Source organism: Pristiophorus japonicus, chromosome 8 (assembly GCF_044704955.1).
Source record: "Pristiophorus japonicus isolate sPriJap1 chromosome 8, sPriJap1.hap1, whole genome shotgun sequence".
In the NCBI taxonomy this organism is placed as follows: domain Eukaryota; kingdom Metazoa; phylum Chordata; class Chondrichthyes; family Pristiophoridae; genus Pristiophorus; species Pristiophorus japonicus.
In genome coordinates this window covers 98,289,996-98,302,040 of record NC_091984.1, presented here as the reverse complement: position 1 = coordinate 98,302,040, position 12,045 = coordinate 98,289,996, and the positions used below count along the sequence as shown (strand labels likewise).

At 40.1% G+C, this 12,045-nt stretch overlaps 1 protein-coding gene across 1 annotated transcript in view; it reads left to right on the top strand.

Moving 5' to 3' along the window:
* hmcn1 (hemicentin 1) overlaps positions 1–12,045 on the top strand; it is a 744,329-nt gene that overhangs the window by 703,711 nt on the left and 28,573 nt on the right. Inside the window, exons 97-103 of the mRNA XM_070887155.1 lie at positions 2,464–2,701; positions 4,267–4,329; positions 4,438–4,557; positions 5,177–5,311; positions 7,662–7,775; positions 8,107–8,232; positions 10,193–10,321. Of these exons, the coding sequence (XP_070743256.1) occupies positions 2,464–2,701; positions 4,267–4,329; positions 4,438–4,557; positions 5,177–5,311; positions 7,662–7,775; positions 8,107–8,232; positions 10,193–10,321 (925 nt within the window). The remainder of the gene's footprint in view (positions 1–2,463; positions 2,702–4,266; positions 4,330–4,437; positions 4,558–5,176; positions 5,312–7,661; positions 7,776–8,106; positions 8,233–10,192; positions 10,322–12,045) is intronic.

The window sequence follows — 12,045 nt, the reverse complement described above, 5'->3', positions numbered from 1 at the left end:
AATGCGCCCCGAGTGTACGAACTCCTAAACCAAATCCAGAGGTTGATGGGCAAAGCGGGAATGTTCCGACACAGGCAGGCACAGACCAGTATATGGTGAGACTGTCGAGGTTGAGCGTCGACGTGGTCAAGAGCTCCTCCAGGCCATGGCTGCGGTTGCCGGGAACATCGTTGCACAATCCGCCCGGCAATCGGAGGACATGTCGCGGCTGCTTGCGGCAGTGGACCAGAACACCTAGTCTGTCAGTGCCCTGCGGCGATTGATGGGCCTGACATATGGCAATGAACCCTCAATTGCCATAGCGGTCAGGACGACAGCTCCTGAGGGTGGGGAGCTGCAACAGTCTCCCCACTCAGAAGCGGGATCTTCAACACCCCTTGCTTCTCCGGTGGCAGCGCTGTCTATCCCCCGACGAGAGCAGCGCTGCACAATGCTGTGGTCCCGCTGCGGTTAGGAGTAGGGGTAGGGGAAATGGGTGTAAAAAACGTGTAAACACCAGTGGAGGGGGAACCAGGGGTGGTGAGAGTGGTGACCACAGGTAAAGTTGGTGCAGGGAGAGTGGTGGGAGGGGTGTAGCCTGTTTTGTTGCTGTTGCTCTTATTCTTGTTATTTATTTGTTGTTAGTGTTATTTATTTTTATTGTTACTGTTTCTTCGTTGAAAAATTTTATTATTAATTGTTAAAAATATTTTATGACGTTAATTGTACAAAGTTTTGAAAGTTTACAAACGTTATATAAATCTTTTTATTCAACTAAACCATTGTTGTACAGTGTCTAACTTTTAGAAACTGAAGGGTAACAGTACTCGTCGGTTCCATACAGTGGCCAGGCAAAGCTTAAATGCAACTCTCACCATTCAAGCAAAGTCTCCATTTATGATCTGCTGTCATAACAAGTTTGCAGTGGCAAAAGCTCCACGAAGTCTCTACTGTGGTGTTGGGTGGGGGTGGTGGTAGCATGGTTTCATCGCCAGGCTCCACATTCTCTTCTTCCTCCTCCTCCACTCTCTCTTCAGGTAGTCCCGCAACCTTTTAACGCGCAATCAGGTCCAGTTATGAGCGCTTCTCCCTGAAAATTCATTGGGAGTAAGGCCTCCTCCTCCTCATAAGTCTACGACCTCTTTGATTACCCTCATAATGCTCTGCCCGTCTTCCACCTTTATTCTGCATTAAATAATTAGTCAGGCTGAGATATTACAGGCGCCAAATCTCCACAAATGTTTTCAAATATCCTCAAATTCCCTTCAATAAACACAAATGTCCATTCCATTTTGTAAAATGCCTTCAAATTTCCTTAAAATAATTCAAAATATCAATTAAAAGCCTTTAAAAATCCTCTAAATACCCTTAAAATCCTACTCCACAATAACTGTAAAGCAAGACTAATGCTAATCAGCCTTCTGTTAATTCATTCTTTAATCAAAATGTCATTGATAAGGCCGGCTTAAGATCAGGTAAGATGTGTGTTTTCAGGGCGGTATTTCAGTCCGGCTGTAAAATGGATCTTATTGATGAATTTACCGCTAGCTTTATTTTTAGGCCTTATTTGGACGTTGCACGACTAATGACCTCAAAATAACGTTGAAAAAGATGGGTGAGCGGTATTTCATAAAGCCGGTGCTAAATGAATGATGAATTTACTGCCAGACGTTATTTGGGCGGTATGTGGGCAGTAAATGACAATTTTCAGTAATTTTCTATTTTTGGGCATTAAATGGCCAGTAAGTGGGTGGTAATGATTAATTTCTAGCTCTATATCTCCTTAACCAATGATATTAAAAGATTGACAAAAACAGAGGAAGTACTGGAGGATGAATTAGAGTGGGTGAATTCAATTTCAAATCAGGTACAGAAAAAGAAATAAAGAGAGGGAAAGAAAGATAGATTAACAAAGGGCGAAACAAAAAGACAGAAAGGAAAAGTAATATTTTTTTTAAATTTATGACATTTAAAAAAATCTCCCAATAGCAAATCACAACCTGAAAGAATAAGAGTCCATACTTTTAACTGTTCACTTTCTGAATCAGGGAGGTTGATTGACAATTATCACCTCGGTAAAAGGGCACTTGCACAGTTAATTACTAGATTTAACTTTTTGTGCCATGTTTAATGGGCAATTAATTTGCAAATGCAGCAACTTCATGAAAATCAGGCGAGATTAAGGGCAAGATGTCATTTTCACAAAGTTAATGGCGGAGGGGCATAAATTGGCCAGCAACTTGTGGCAATTCGCAATTCACGGGGTATCTCTTCGCTGCCACAAGTTGCTGGCCGATTTGTACATTAATAACAGCGTTCACACAGCATTATTTTTTTCATAATTTCTGGGCCATAATAGCACTGATAGCAAGGTCAATGCACTTATGGTTACCATCACCAATCCTTATGAATATCATTCCTGTTGTTATATACAGAGGAAATATTCAAACATAGTAAAGCCATGCAATTTTGTGGTGTGTTCAGGATTACACAGAGGACTACATTCAGATTGGACCAGGCCAGATTTACGCCTACTCTACCAGGATGTTTACAGTAGATGATGCCAGTGTACCATACTCTTGGAATCACACCATTACTTATGATCATAATCGAGGCCGAATGCCATTCTTAGTGGAGACACTCCACGCTACATCCATTGCAGCAGAGTACAACCCACTAGATGAAATTCTAGAGTACAAGATTCATGCTATCATCACTAAAGGTAATGAAACAAACATCTAGTTCTTTCTCACTTAAAACTAAGAAAAAGGTTATTTATCATTGCATAACAGTGTTAATCTGTTAATGGTCAAAGTTTCAAAGTTCGGAGTAGCCTGATGTTCCAATGCTATCAAAAGTAATTACAAAGGTGTTTTATTTTTGTAATGCAATCCTGCCCAAACTGGAATGTTTTACTTAACATTTAATATGTACAATACAGCAGCCTGTAATACTTGCACCCTTAAACAGTAGCATTTTCATTTAGTTTGTATCTTTTTCATAGCATACTGCATTTTTTAATCCTACTCTTGAAGTCCCATTGCTCTAGCAACCCCAACCTCATGTTTAACATGATTTTCTGATTCTCTTCCAGAGGTAAAGCATCACATTTTTTTGAGGACAAGTGCTTAGGTTGCGACCATAACTTGTTTTTGTCATGACTGTGTATAATATTGGCTTGGACTACCAAATCTAAAGGATAGATTTCACAAGTGGTCATATTGGGGAAAAAATAATGGTTTTGTATCACTGATTAACAGATCAGTATTGCAATGTGGTTGCATGTTCCCCTACTCCAGATTAGCTATTATTAATACTCAATAGGTTATTGCTGTAGAAATTGGGACATTCTTTCCTGGGGCTTCATAGAAAATAAACATTGAATACAGAATGTATTTCACACTTGCTTTGTTAGTAAATTTAAAATGTTTACTATGCATAGCTAGAGGAGCATTAAAAATACATTTTCATTGGACTGTTTCCAGATGACAACTGCACTTGGTCATGAAATTCACTTGTGTGATGTTTGACTGAGGCAGGATATGAGCCTGCATCAAGCCTGCCAGTTAATTGGCAGATATGTCCTATACTAGTTTGGTTCAATGATAGATCCAGCGTACCAAGATCTCCAGATTGTAGTAATTTAGACTCTTTAAAAATAATGGCACTGGAGCTGCTATCAAATATAGTCTGCATTGATTTGGACACTGTCTAATAGCAGAGGACAAACACCACAATACCAATTCACCAGGAAGACAGCACCAGCACTGGGAACCTGTAACAATCTACGTAGGTTGTTACGCGTTCCCAAAGCTGGTACTCTCCATCTGGTGGATTGGTATTGTGGTGTTTGTCCACTGCTATAAGATTATGTAGTGGACAAACATAATCTTATAGCATCCCTCCAACAAAATTGGCCAATTTTTTTTAAATAAAAATAATCTGCAAATTCTGGCAATCTGAAATAAAGACAGAAGATGCTGAATAGAGAACAGCTATGTCCGCATCTGTAAAGAGAAAAGGCAGATTAGTTTTTTGGATGTGTAATCTTTCCTTAGAATTATACCGATGAAGGGTCAACACCCAAAACACCAGCCTGTCTTCTCTTTACACAGCTGACAAACTTGCTGTGTACTTCCAACATTTTCTGGTTTTATTTTCTTTCTCTGGACCAAGTGTTTTGGCAATTTAGCTAACGTAAGGTATTGGCAAGAAGAAAGCTGTGACTTACGTCTTGGCTACAAGGTGCCTGGGAATTCCCAGAGTAAAAGTATTTGTTTTACACAGGTGACCGTAGTAACCAGTGCCCGAATGGTTTTGCTTTGGATTCAATTGGGCCCTATTGTTCAGGTAAGCAGAGCACTTTCATTCAAAGCTATACTCTTTTGTTAAACAAAGGCTCCTAAGTAAAATGATTGACGTAGAACCCTGTTTAAAATCTTTTATAATTCCATACAGATGAAGATGAGTGCGCTATCCGGAACCCCTGCTCTCATATATGCCACAATGCAATGGGGACGTACTACTGCTCATGTCCAAAAGGTCTCACCATATCTGCTGATGGAAGAACCTGTCAAGGTATGCTGGGTTTCTACTGAACAAAATTCTAAGGGATGCTCAACAGCAAGACAAGTATTAATTCTGAAGCAAAACTTCCAGAAATTCCAATGGTAAAATTCCTTGAACAAATTAAGAGAGTAATTTCTTCAAAGAGATAAAATATGAAAAATAATTGTTTGATCCTCAAAGGTACTTTAGTAATGCAAATAGATTAATTGGTTTTGGTTTAACTTAAAATAAACCTTTAATGAGCGAAGCATATAAGATTGTAGCCCCAATTCTCTGGTCTACATTAGCCACTAATGAGGCACTGTACCAGTTAAATGACCCTAATGTGTATGGAGGGTTTAGTGATAAAACGGGCTGGATTCTCCTCTGCAATCCCACTCTAAATTCATGCTGCCTTAAACTGTGCACCCACAAAGACCACCATTGGCTGCTGGGGACAAAAAGTGGGGACATTTCAGAGCCATAGTTAAATAGAAATACTGATTTGGTTACATGGAGGAAACAATAGTATGTGGTCACTGAAATCCTAAGTGTTTTAAAATTTCAGAGATCTACACAGGAAATCTGAACCCTTTGCACATCACTATTAAAATGTAAAAGTGTTAACACTTGGTCATTGTTTTTTCAGATATTGATGAGTGCGCTTTAGGTGGCCACACTTGTCATGCTGGACAAGACTGTGAAAATACCATTGGATCGTATCGATGTGTGGTGAGGTGTGGCATTGGTTTTAGACGGACACTCGAGGGATTAAGTTGCCAAGGTATTGTTGCTATTCCAAATGCTTTATCTTCCTTGAAACAAATCAAGAGGAATATTAGTTACCTTCTGATATTTGCTTATAGTGCATGCATGGCTGAGGGAAGATCAAAGGGGAAGCTGAATTAACAATAAACATTCCATATTAAAATATCTCTGGGACTATTAGTTCATGTGGGCCTAGATAAATCATTTAAGAAGACAGCTTTCCAATTCAACAAATGACTTAAATGAAAGGACTGAGTGTAACGTATCCAAGTTTGCTGATGATACAAAGGTAGATGGGAAAGTAAGTTGTGAGGAGAATGCAAAGAGGCTGCAGAGAGATAGAGACAGGTTGACTGAGTGGGCAAGAACATGGCAAATGGAATACAATGTGGGGAAATGTGAAGTTATCCACTTAGGTAGGAAAAACAAAAAAGCTGAATATTTTTTGAATGGTGAGAAACTGGGAAATATTTGCATTCAGAGAGACCTGTGTGTCCTTGTATATGAATCACAGAAAGTTAGCAGCAGGTACAGCAAGCAATTAGGAAAGTAAATGGCATGTTAGCTTTTGTTACAAATGGATTAACGTATAAAAGTAAAGAAATCTTACAACAATTATACAGGGCATTGGTAGAGTGTGGTCAGTGCTTCGATGCTGGGGATGTTGGTCTGATCGAGAACACTGACGGTGCGTCCATCCTCCCAGTGGATTTGTAGGATCTTGCGAAGGCAGCGCCAATGGTATTTCTCCAGTGCTTTGAGGTGCCTACTGTAAATGGTCCACGTCTCTGAGCCATATAGGAGGACGGGTATCACTACTGCCCTGTACACCATAATCTTGGTGCCAGAGTTGAGGTCCTGGTCTTCAAACACTCTTTTCCTCAGGCGACCGAAGACTGTGCTGGCACACTGGAGGCGGTGTTGGGCGGGCCACATTGTCCGCATGCCCCACACAAGACTCCCAAAGCAAGCACTCTACTCGGAACTCCTACACGGCAAGCGAGTCCCAGGTGGGCAGAGGAAATGTTTCAAGGACACCCTCAAAGTATCCTTGATAAAGTGCAACATCCCCACTGGCATCTGGGAATCCCTGGCCTAAGTGGAGGAAGAGCATCCAGGAGGGTGCTGAGCACTTCGAGTCTCGTGCCGAGAGTATGCAGAAACCAAGCACAGACAGCGGAAGGAGCGTGCGGCAAACCAGACTCCCCACCCACCCTTTTCTTCAACGACTGTCGGTCCAACCTGTGACAGAGACTGTAATTCCCATATTGGACTGTATAGTCACGAAAACTCACTTTTAGAGTGGAAGTAAGTCTTCCTCGATTTCGAGGGTCTGCCTATGATGATGATGATGACAGAGCATTGGTGAGGCCACACCTGGAATGCTGTGTACAGTTCTGATCTCCTTACCTAAGGACTTGCTTTAAGGGAGTGCAACAAAGGTTCAGTAGACTGGTTCCTGGGATGACGGGATTGCCCCATGAGTAGAGATTGAGTAGACTAGGCCTATATTCCCTAGAGTTTAGAAGAATGAGAGTTGATCTAATTGAAACATATAAAATTCTTGAGGGACTTGACTGGTTTAATGCTGAGAAAATATTTCCCCTGACTGGGGAATCTAGAACATGGGGTCACAGTCTCAGAATAAGGGGTCGGCCATTTAGATCTGAGATAAGGAGAAATTTCTTCACTCAATGAGTTGTGAATCTTTGGAATTCTCTACCCCAGAGAGTTGTGGCTGCTCAGTCATTAAGTATATTTAAGACAGGTCGATACATTTTTGGAAATTAAGGGAATCAAGGGATATGGGGATAGTGCAGGAAGGTGGAGTTGAGGTAGAAGATTAGCCATGATTTGTTGAATAGCATAGTAGCCGTGAAGGACCAAATGGCCTATTCCAGCTCCTATTTCTTATGTGCTTATGGTGGGAGCAGCTTCTGCCCATGAATAGTTTGACGGGCTGAATCACCTTTCCTCATTCCTAGCTGTTATGTTTATTCTGATGGGAAGCTTTGAGGAAAAATCTACTATCGTTCCTCATTTTATATCAATTCACAATTTTTCAATACAAAATTACTGTACTTCTTTTATGTCCATTGTTATTTTTAGACCATGTCAGTTACTCAGACTGGTGTCGTGAAAAGAAGTTCCAAGCTGAATCGAATATATTAACGCAGAGGTTGAGGAATCTGACAGCACAAGAATGAATCATTTGTTTCTGGTTATTTTTTGTGATGTGCTTTGGGGCGTTTTTATATATAAATCCAAGTAGTTATTGCTATTTTGTATAGTAGAAGTTCAGCCCTAGGAAGGGTAAAGTATGCAAGCCTGATTATACAAATTAGTTTTTTTGTTCTGTTTGCTAGACATCAACGAATGCCAAGAATCTAATCCATGTCAACATCGCTGTCTGAACACCATTGGGAGCTACCGATGTGTGTGCAATCGAGGTTATCAGCTACGAGGTAGAAGATGTATGGGTAGGTACAATGGGTAGGCTAAGGAATGCTCACGTTAAACATAACTTAAGCAGTAATTGCTTCACGATCAGGTGCCGTGTAATAGTCACTCTATATTTTAGTAAACATCAAATACTTCAGTAATGATTTTTCCTGTTTGTCAACAAGTTAAGAAAGAAATGGGCACCAGTTTTATGTAAATAATCCATAAATATTTACATTTTTAAAAAAACAAGCTGTGAATCATTTAATAAATATCCAATAATATAGATTGCACAAAGAAGCTCTATTAAAGACATCAAAGTTAATCAACTGCAGCACTGCTGAGTGTGTTCTGCATTTTATTGTTTAGATATCAATGAGTGCAGACAGAACGTATGCCGACCTGATCAACAATGTAAGAACACCCGAGGGGGATTCAGGTGCATTGATCTGTGTCCAAGTGGAATGACCAAAGCTGAAAATGGGAGCTGTGTTGGTAGGTTTAAAGCAATGCGGATCATCTAATTTCTGCATTAATAGATGTGGACGCTGATTATTTACCATGAGATTATTGTTACTCAAGATGGAGGGCTCAGATTGGTTGAGGACCATAGTAAAACCAGTAATAAATGCAGCTTTGTGTCAGCTTCAGAACCGTCAATCCCTCAAAAATAAGTCATAATATTTAATTATTATAGGGCCGGGGTACAAAACCAAATATCAGGTACCAAACTTTCTAATATATTGCAACAACCCAGCCAGTTAAATAAAGATCAACCAGAAGCAATTTAAATATCCTCTTCAAAAACTAAACTGTAGAAGAGCAACTTGTACCACTGGTTTAAGTGTTCAGTTACCATCTGGAAAAGTAGTGGTCCCCTGCAGTGATGGCCTGTCGTGATCCCCTGCAGTGATAACCAGTTTTATCCAGGAGCAAGAATCATTGTTCACCTCTGTTAACTGTAGGCCATTCATATCAAAGCCCATTACAAATATTGAGGGAGATTTTCTACTTGTGCGTCAGGTGCAATATGGGTCATGTGCCCAATCACTGCGCAGTCAGGTTTTCAGATCCGGGCCTCATTAACATTTTTCCAGAAGGCTGTGGGGTGCCAAACACTGCCACTCGTCGGTTTCTTATGACAGTAAATTGGCTGGGTTGGCAGCTAAAGCATGTTGTGCGGAGGCGACAACAATAGGACAGCAGTCAGCTAGAAGAATTTTATGGGACCTGGAAGAGTGCTGCTGCTCCTCCTGACCCACCAGAAATCTTAACATTAAACTTAACAAATTTAACTTTTTGGAGTCCATGTAAAGACCATTGGCCTAGGCCTCTCAATGCCTGAATAAAGTGGGACTGGCCTGGGTTATGCATGCCATGACTATTTCTACATGACAATTGCAATCAGTGTCCTACAACAGTTGTAAGAACACAATCTGCACATTTAAACAGCCCCTGCCTAGTTTTTGTTTGGAGGGGAAGGAAGGAATGAATGGTGGACATCCATTTAAAGGCCTGCCTGAAAGTTGATTCAGTTGGGCAAATGGGTGCACAAGGTCCCCACCAGATTTTCCTCTACCAGTCACCCATTTTTTCAGGCAAGAAATGGGTGGCCGGCAACGTTCCCCCTAAGCAACACGGGCGTGCAGCCGCGCAGGTCACTCACCAGCTGTTGACGCTGGAGAAGACACTGTGCAGCAAATTTAAAGGGACTGTGCACAAAAAAATAAATAGAGGGAACATTGATGGCCGGCAGTTGAAAGTCCCTCAAGATTACGTTATTGGGCTGATGATATATCTGGGAGTATTTTTAATTCTGACAAAGTTGCCCAAATCATGTGCAGTGTGAGTCCATCTGAAAACATTGTAATTGAATACATTCATCCCACTTCAGTTCATATGGGGAATTAAATAACTGAATGGACTGGAGCGCGTAGCTCGCGAAGCTTTGTGACCTATGATTACAGTAATACCGTTCCACAGAAATTCACATACTGTTGGGAACATAGTAAAGAATGAATTTCTGTATATTAGAGTAGAGAAGATGCGTTGAAGAGCAGGAATGGTGAAAATATGTTATGACATATTAAGTGCTCAAATGCTTAGTTCTTTTAATTGTTTTCAATATGTGTTCAGATCAGATCAAGTTAGATAATCCTGTTTATGACATCACATGGGCTTGTGCCTAATAGTCTTGTAGTGCCATGTTTCGTTCTTTTTCTAAATTAAGCATGGCATCTATCTAAGAGAGTGATTTTAATTTTTTGGGTATATATTCTATAATTGTACTTGGCTTATTTCTCCAGGATGAAGTTAAATATTAACTGCACTTTACATTCCCAAGTGAAGGGAAACATAGTACCCTTCTCCATGAGCAATGGAACCAAATCAGTGACGAGACACAACTTGATATATGTTGTACATTAGTGCAGTTTTGATAAATGTTTCTCTACAGATATCAATGAGTGCAAAGATGGCACCCATCAGTGTCGTTACAACCAGATCTGTGAGAATACACAAGGGAGCTACCGCTGTGTTTGTCCACGAGGTTACAGATCTCAGGGAGTCGGAAGGCCCTGTGTTGGTGAGTAGCAGTCAGTTTGAGTCCTTTTCTGCATTAAGTTGCCATATTAATTATAATCTAACTTAGATAAAGGGAAAGCTGAGTAAACACATGAAGGAGAAAGGAAATAGAAGTTTATGAATAGAGTTAGATGAAATGGGATGGAAGGAGACTTGTATGGAGTATAAACACTGCCATGGGCCAGTTAGGCTAAATAGCCTGTTTCTGTGTTGTACATTCCATGTAATTCATTTTAATAAAGTTTAAGCGTGTTTTTAATGATGCAATGCCATCCTGGAGTTTTAGCTAAAATATTACCATTTAATGTTTTTTTTAAATTATGTATGGGTCAAACCTTATTAGAAAAGACATTAGGCATTTTTTTAAACACCGTTTCCCTGAATTTAGCTGCAGTTTTGGGGTGGGGAACAGAGAAGTCAATTTGCCATTGCTTTACTTGAACGGTCAGTTTTAGTTTACTTTCTGGTTACGCATTGGGTGAAACGCAAAAAAACTTTTTTTAAGTTATACTTTTGCTTTTTTTTTAATTGCACAATGTACACTTTTCTTCGTTAGTTTAAAAAAAAAGAAATTTCTAAAAGTGCCATTGGTTAGTTATTAATTTTGAAAATTCATGTTCTTGAAACCATATTTAATGCTGTATTTAAAGAAATGCCTAATGTCTTTTCTAATAAAAAAAGGTTTGACCCATATATAATTTAAGTTCTTGTTCCATACATAGTTGTAAAAATGGCAAACACTGATCATATGGATTTTTTTATTTCATCCAAGATTGACAGTAACTTATTTTCCTGTCTAATGCAATCCATGCCAGTGTTGCAGACTACATACTAGCAACATGGAGTGTGGACACAAAGTGGAGAGATGGAGGCTAGTTAGCATATTGCCCGCTCTTTCAGTTCTGGGACTTGGATTTGAAAGTGACCCAGACTGATGAAATGAAACCCTCTGCCTATTATTGTAAGGGTTTTGTGTGAGATTAGTTTGGGACCTCTCGGTACAGTTCCATAACACAAGATTGCCCACAACTTGGCAAAAAATAACACTCTTATTTAGGCTAGTGTTGGAAACACTCCACGTGGTGGTGGTTGTTGCTGTTCTAAGAATGCTGTTATGATACACTGTTGGAGCAGAGTATGAACATACGAATAAAGTCAGACAGGAAAAGATCCTCTGCTCCATCCAGCCTATCCCACACAATTGTGATGTTTTGTGTAGCATAATATATACACTCTCCACGCCACCCAAAACCATGTGATCTTTTGGACAAGGCAAAAAAACAGATAAAAGCCTAGGCCAATTTGGGGGGAAAGATTTTGGAGATTCCACTCCTTATCCCCACCCCCACAAGGCAATCAAAACTAGTATCCACCGCAAGAGCCAGCAACCTGTTCCACAGGTCCACTATTCTCTGGAAAAAAATCACCTCATGACATCTAACCTAAATCTGGCCTTGTATAACTTGAAATTGTCACCCCGGTCCTCCTAACCTATTTAGAAGCAGCTTTATTCTAGATCTCGTCTTGCTATATACACCTGACCTGCAAGTACTGGATACCCGCACAAAATGAAAACATCTCCCCTTGATAAAGTTCACCAACAAATCCAAAATGGAAGTCCATTGTTGCTGTGAATGAAGTTTTATCCACGCAATTAACACAAATGTTACTGTAGATGCATCCAGCATACTGTATGGCTTTTATTGAATGGAACTGGGCAACTTG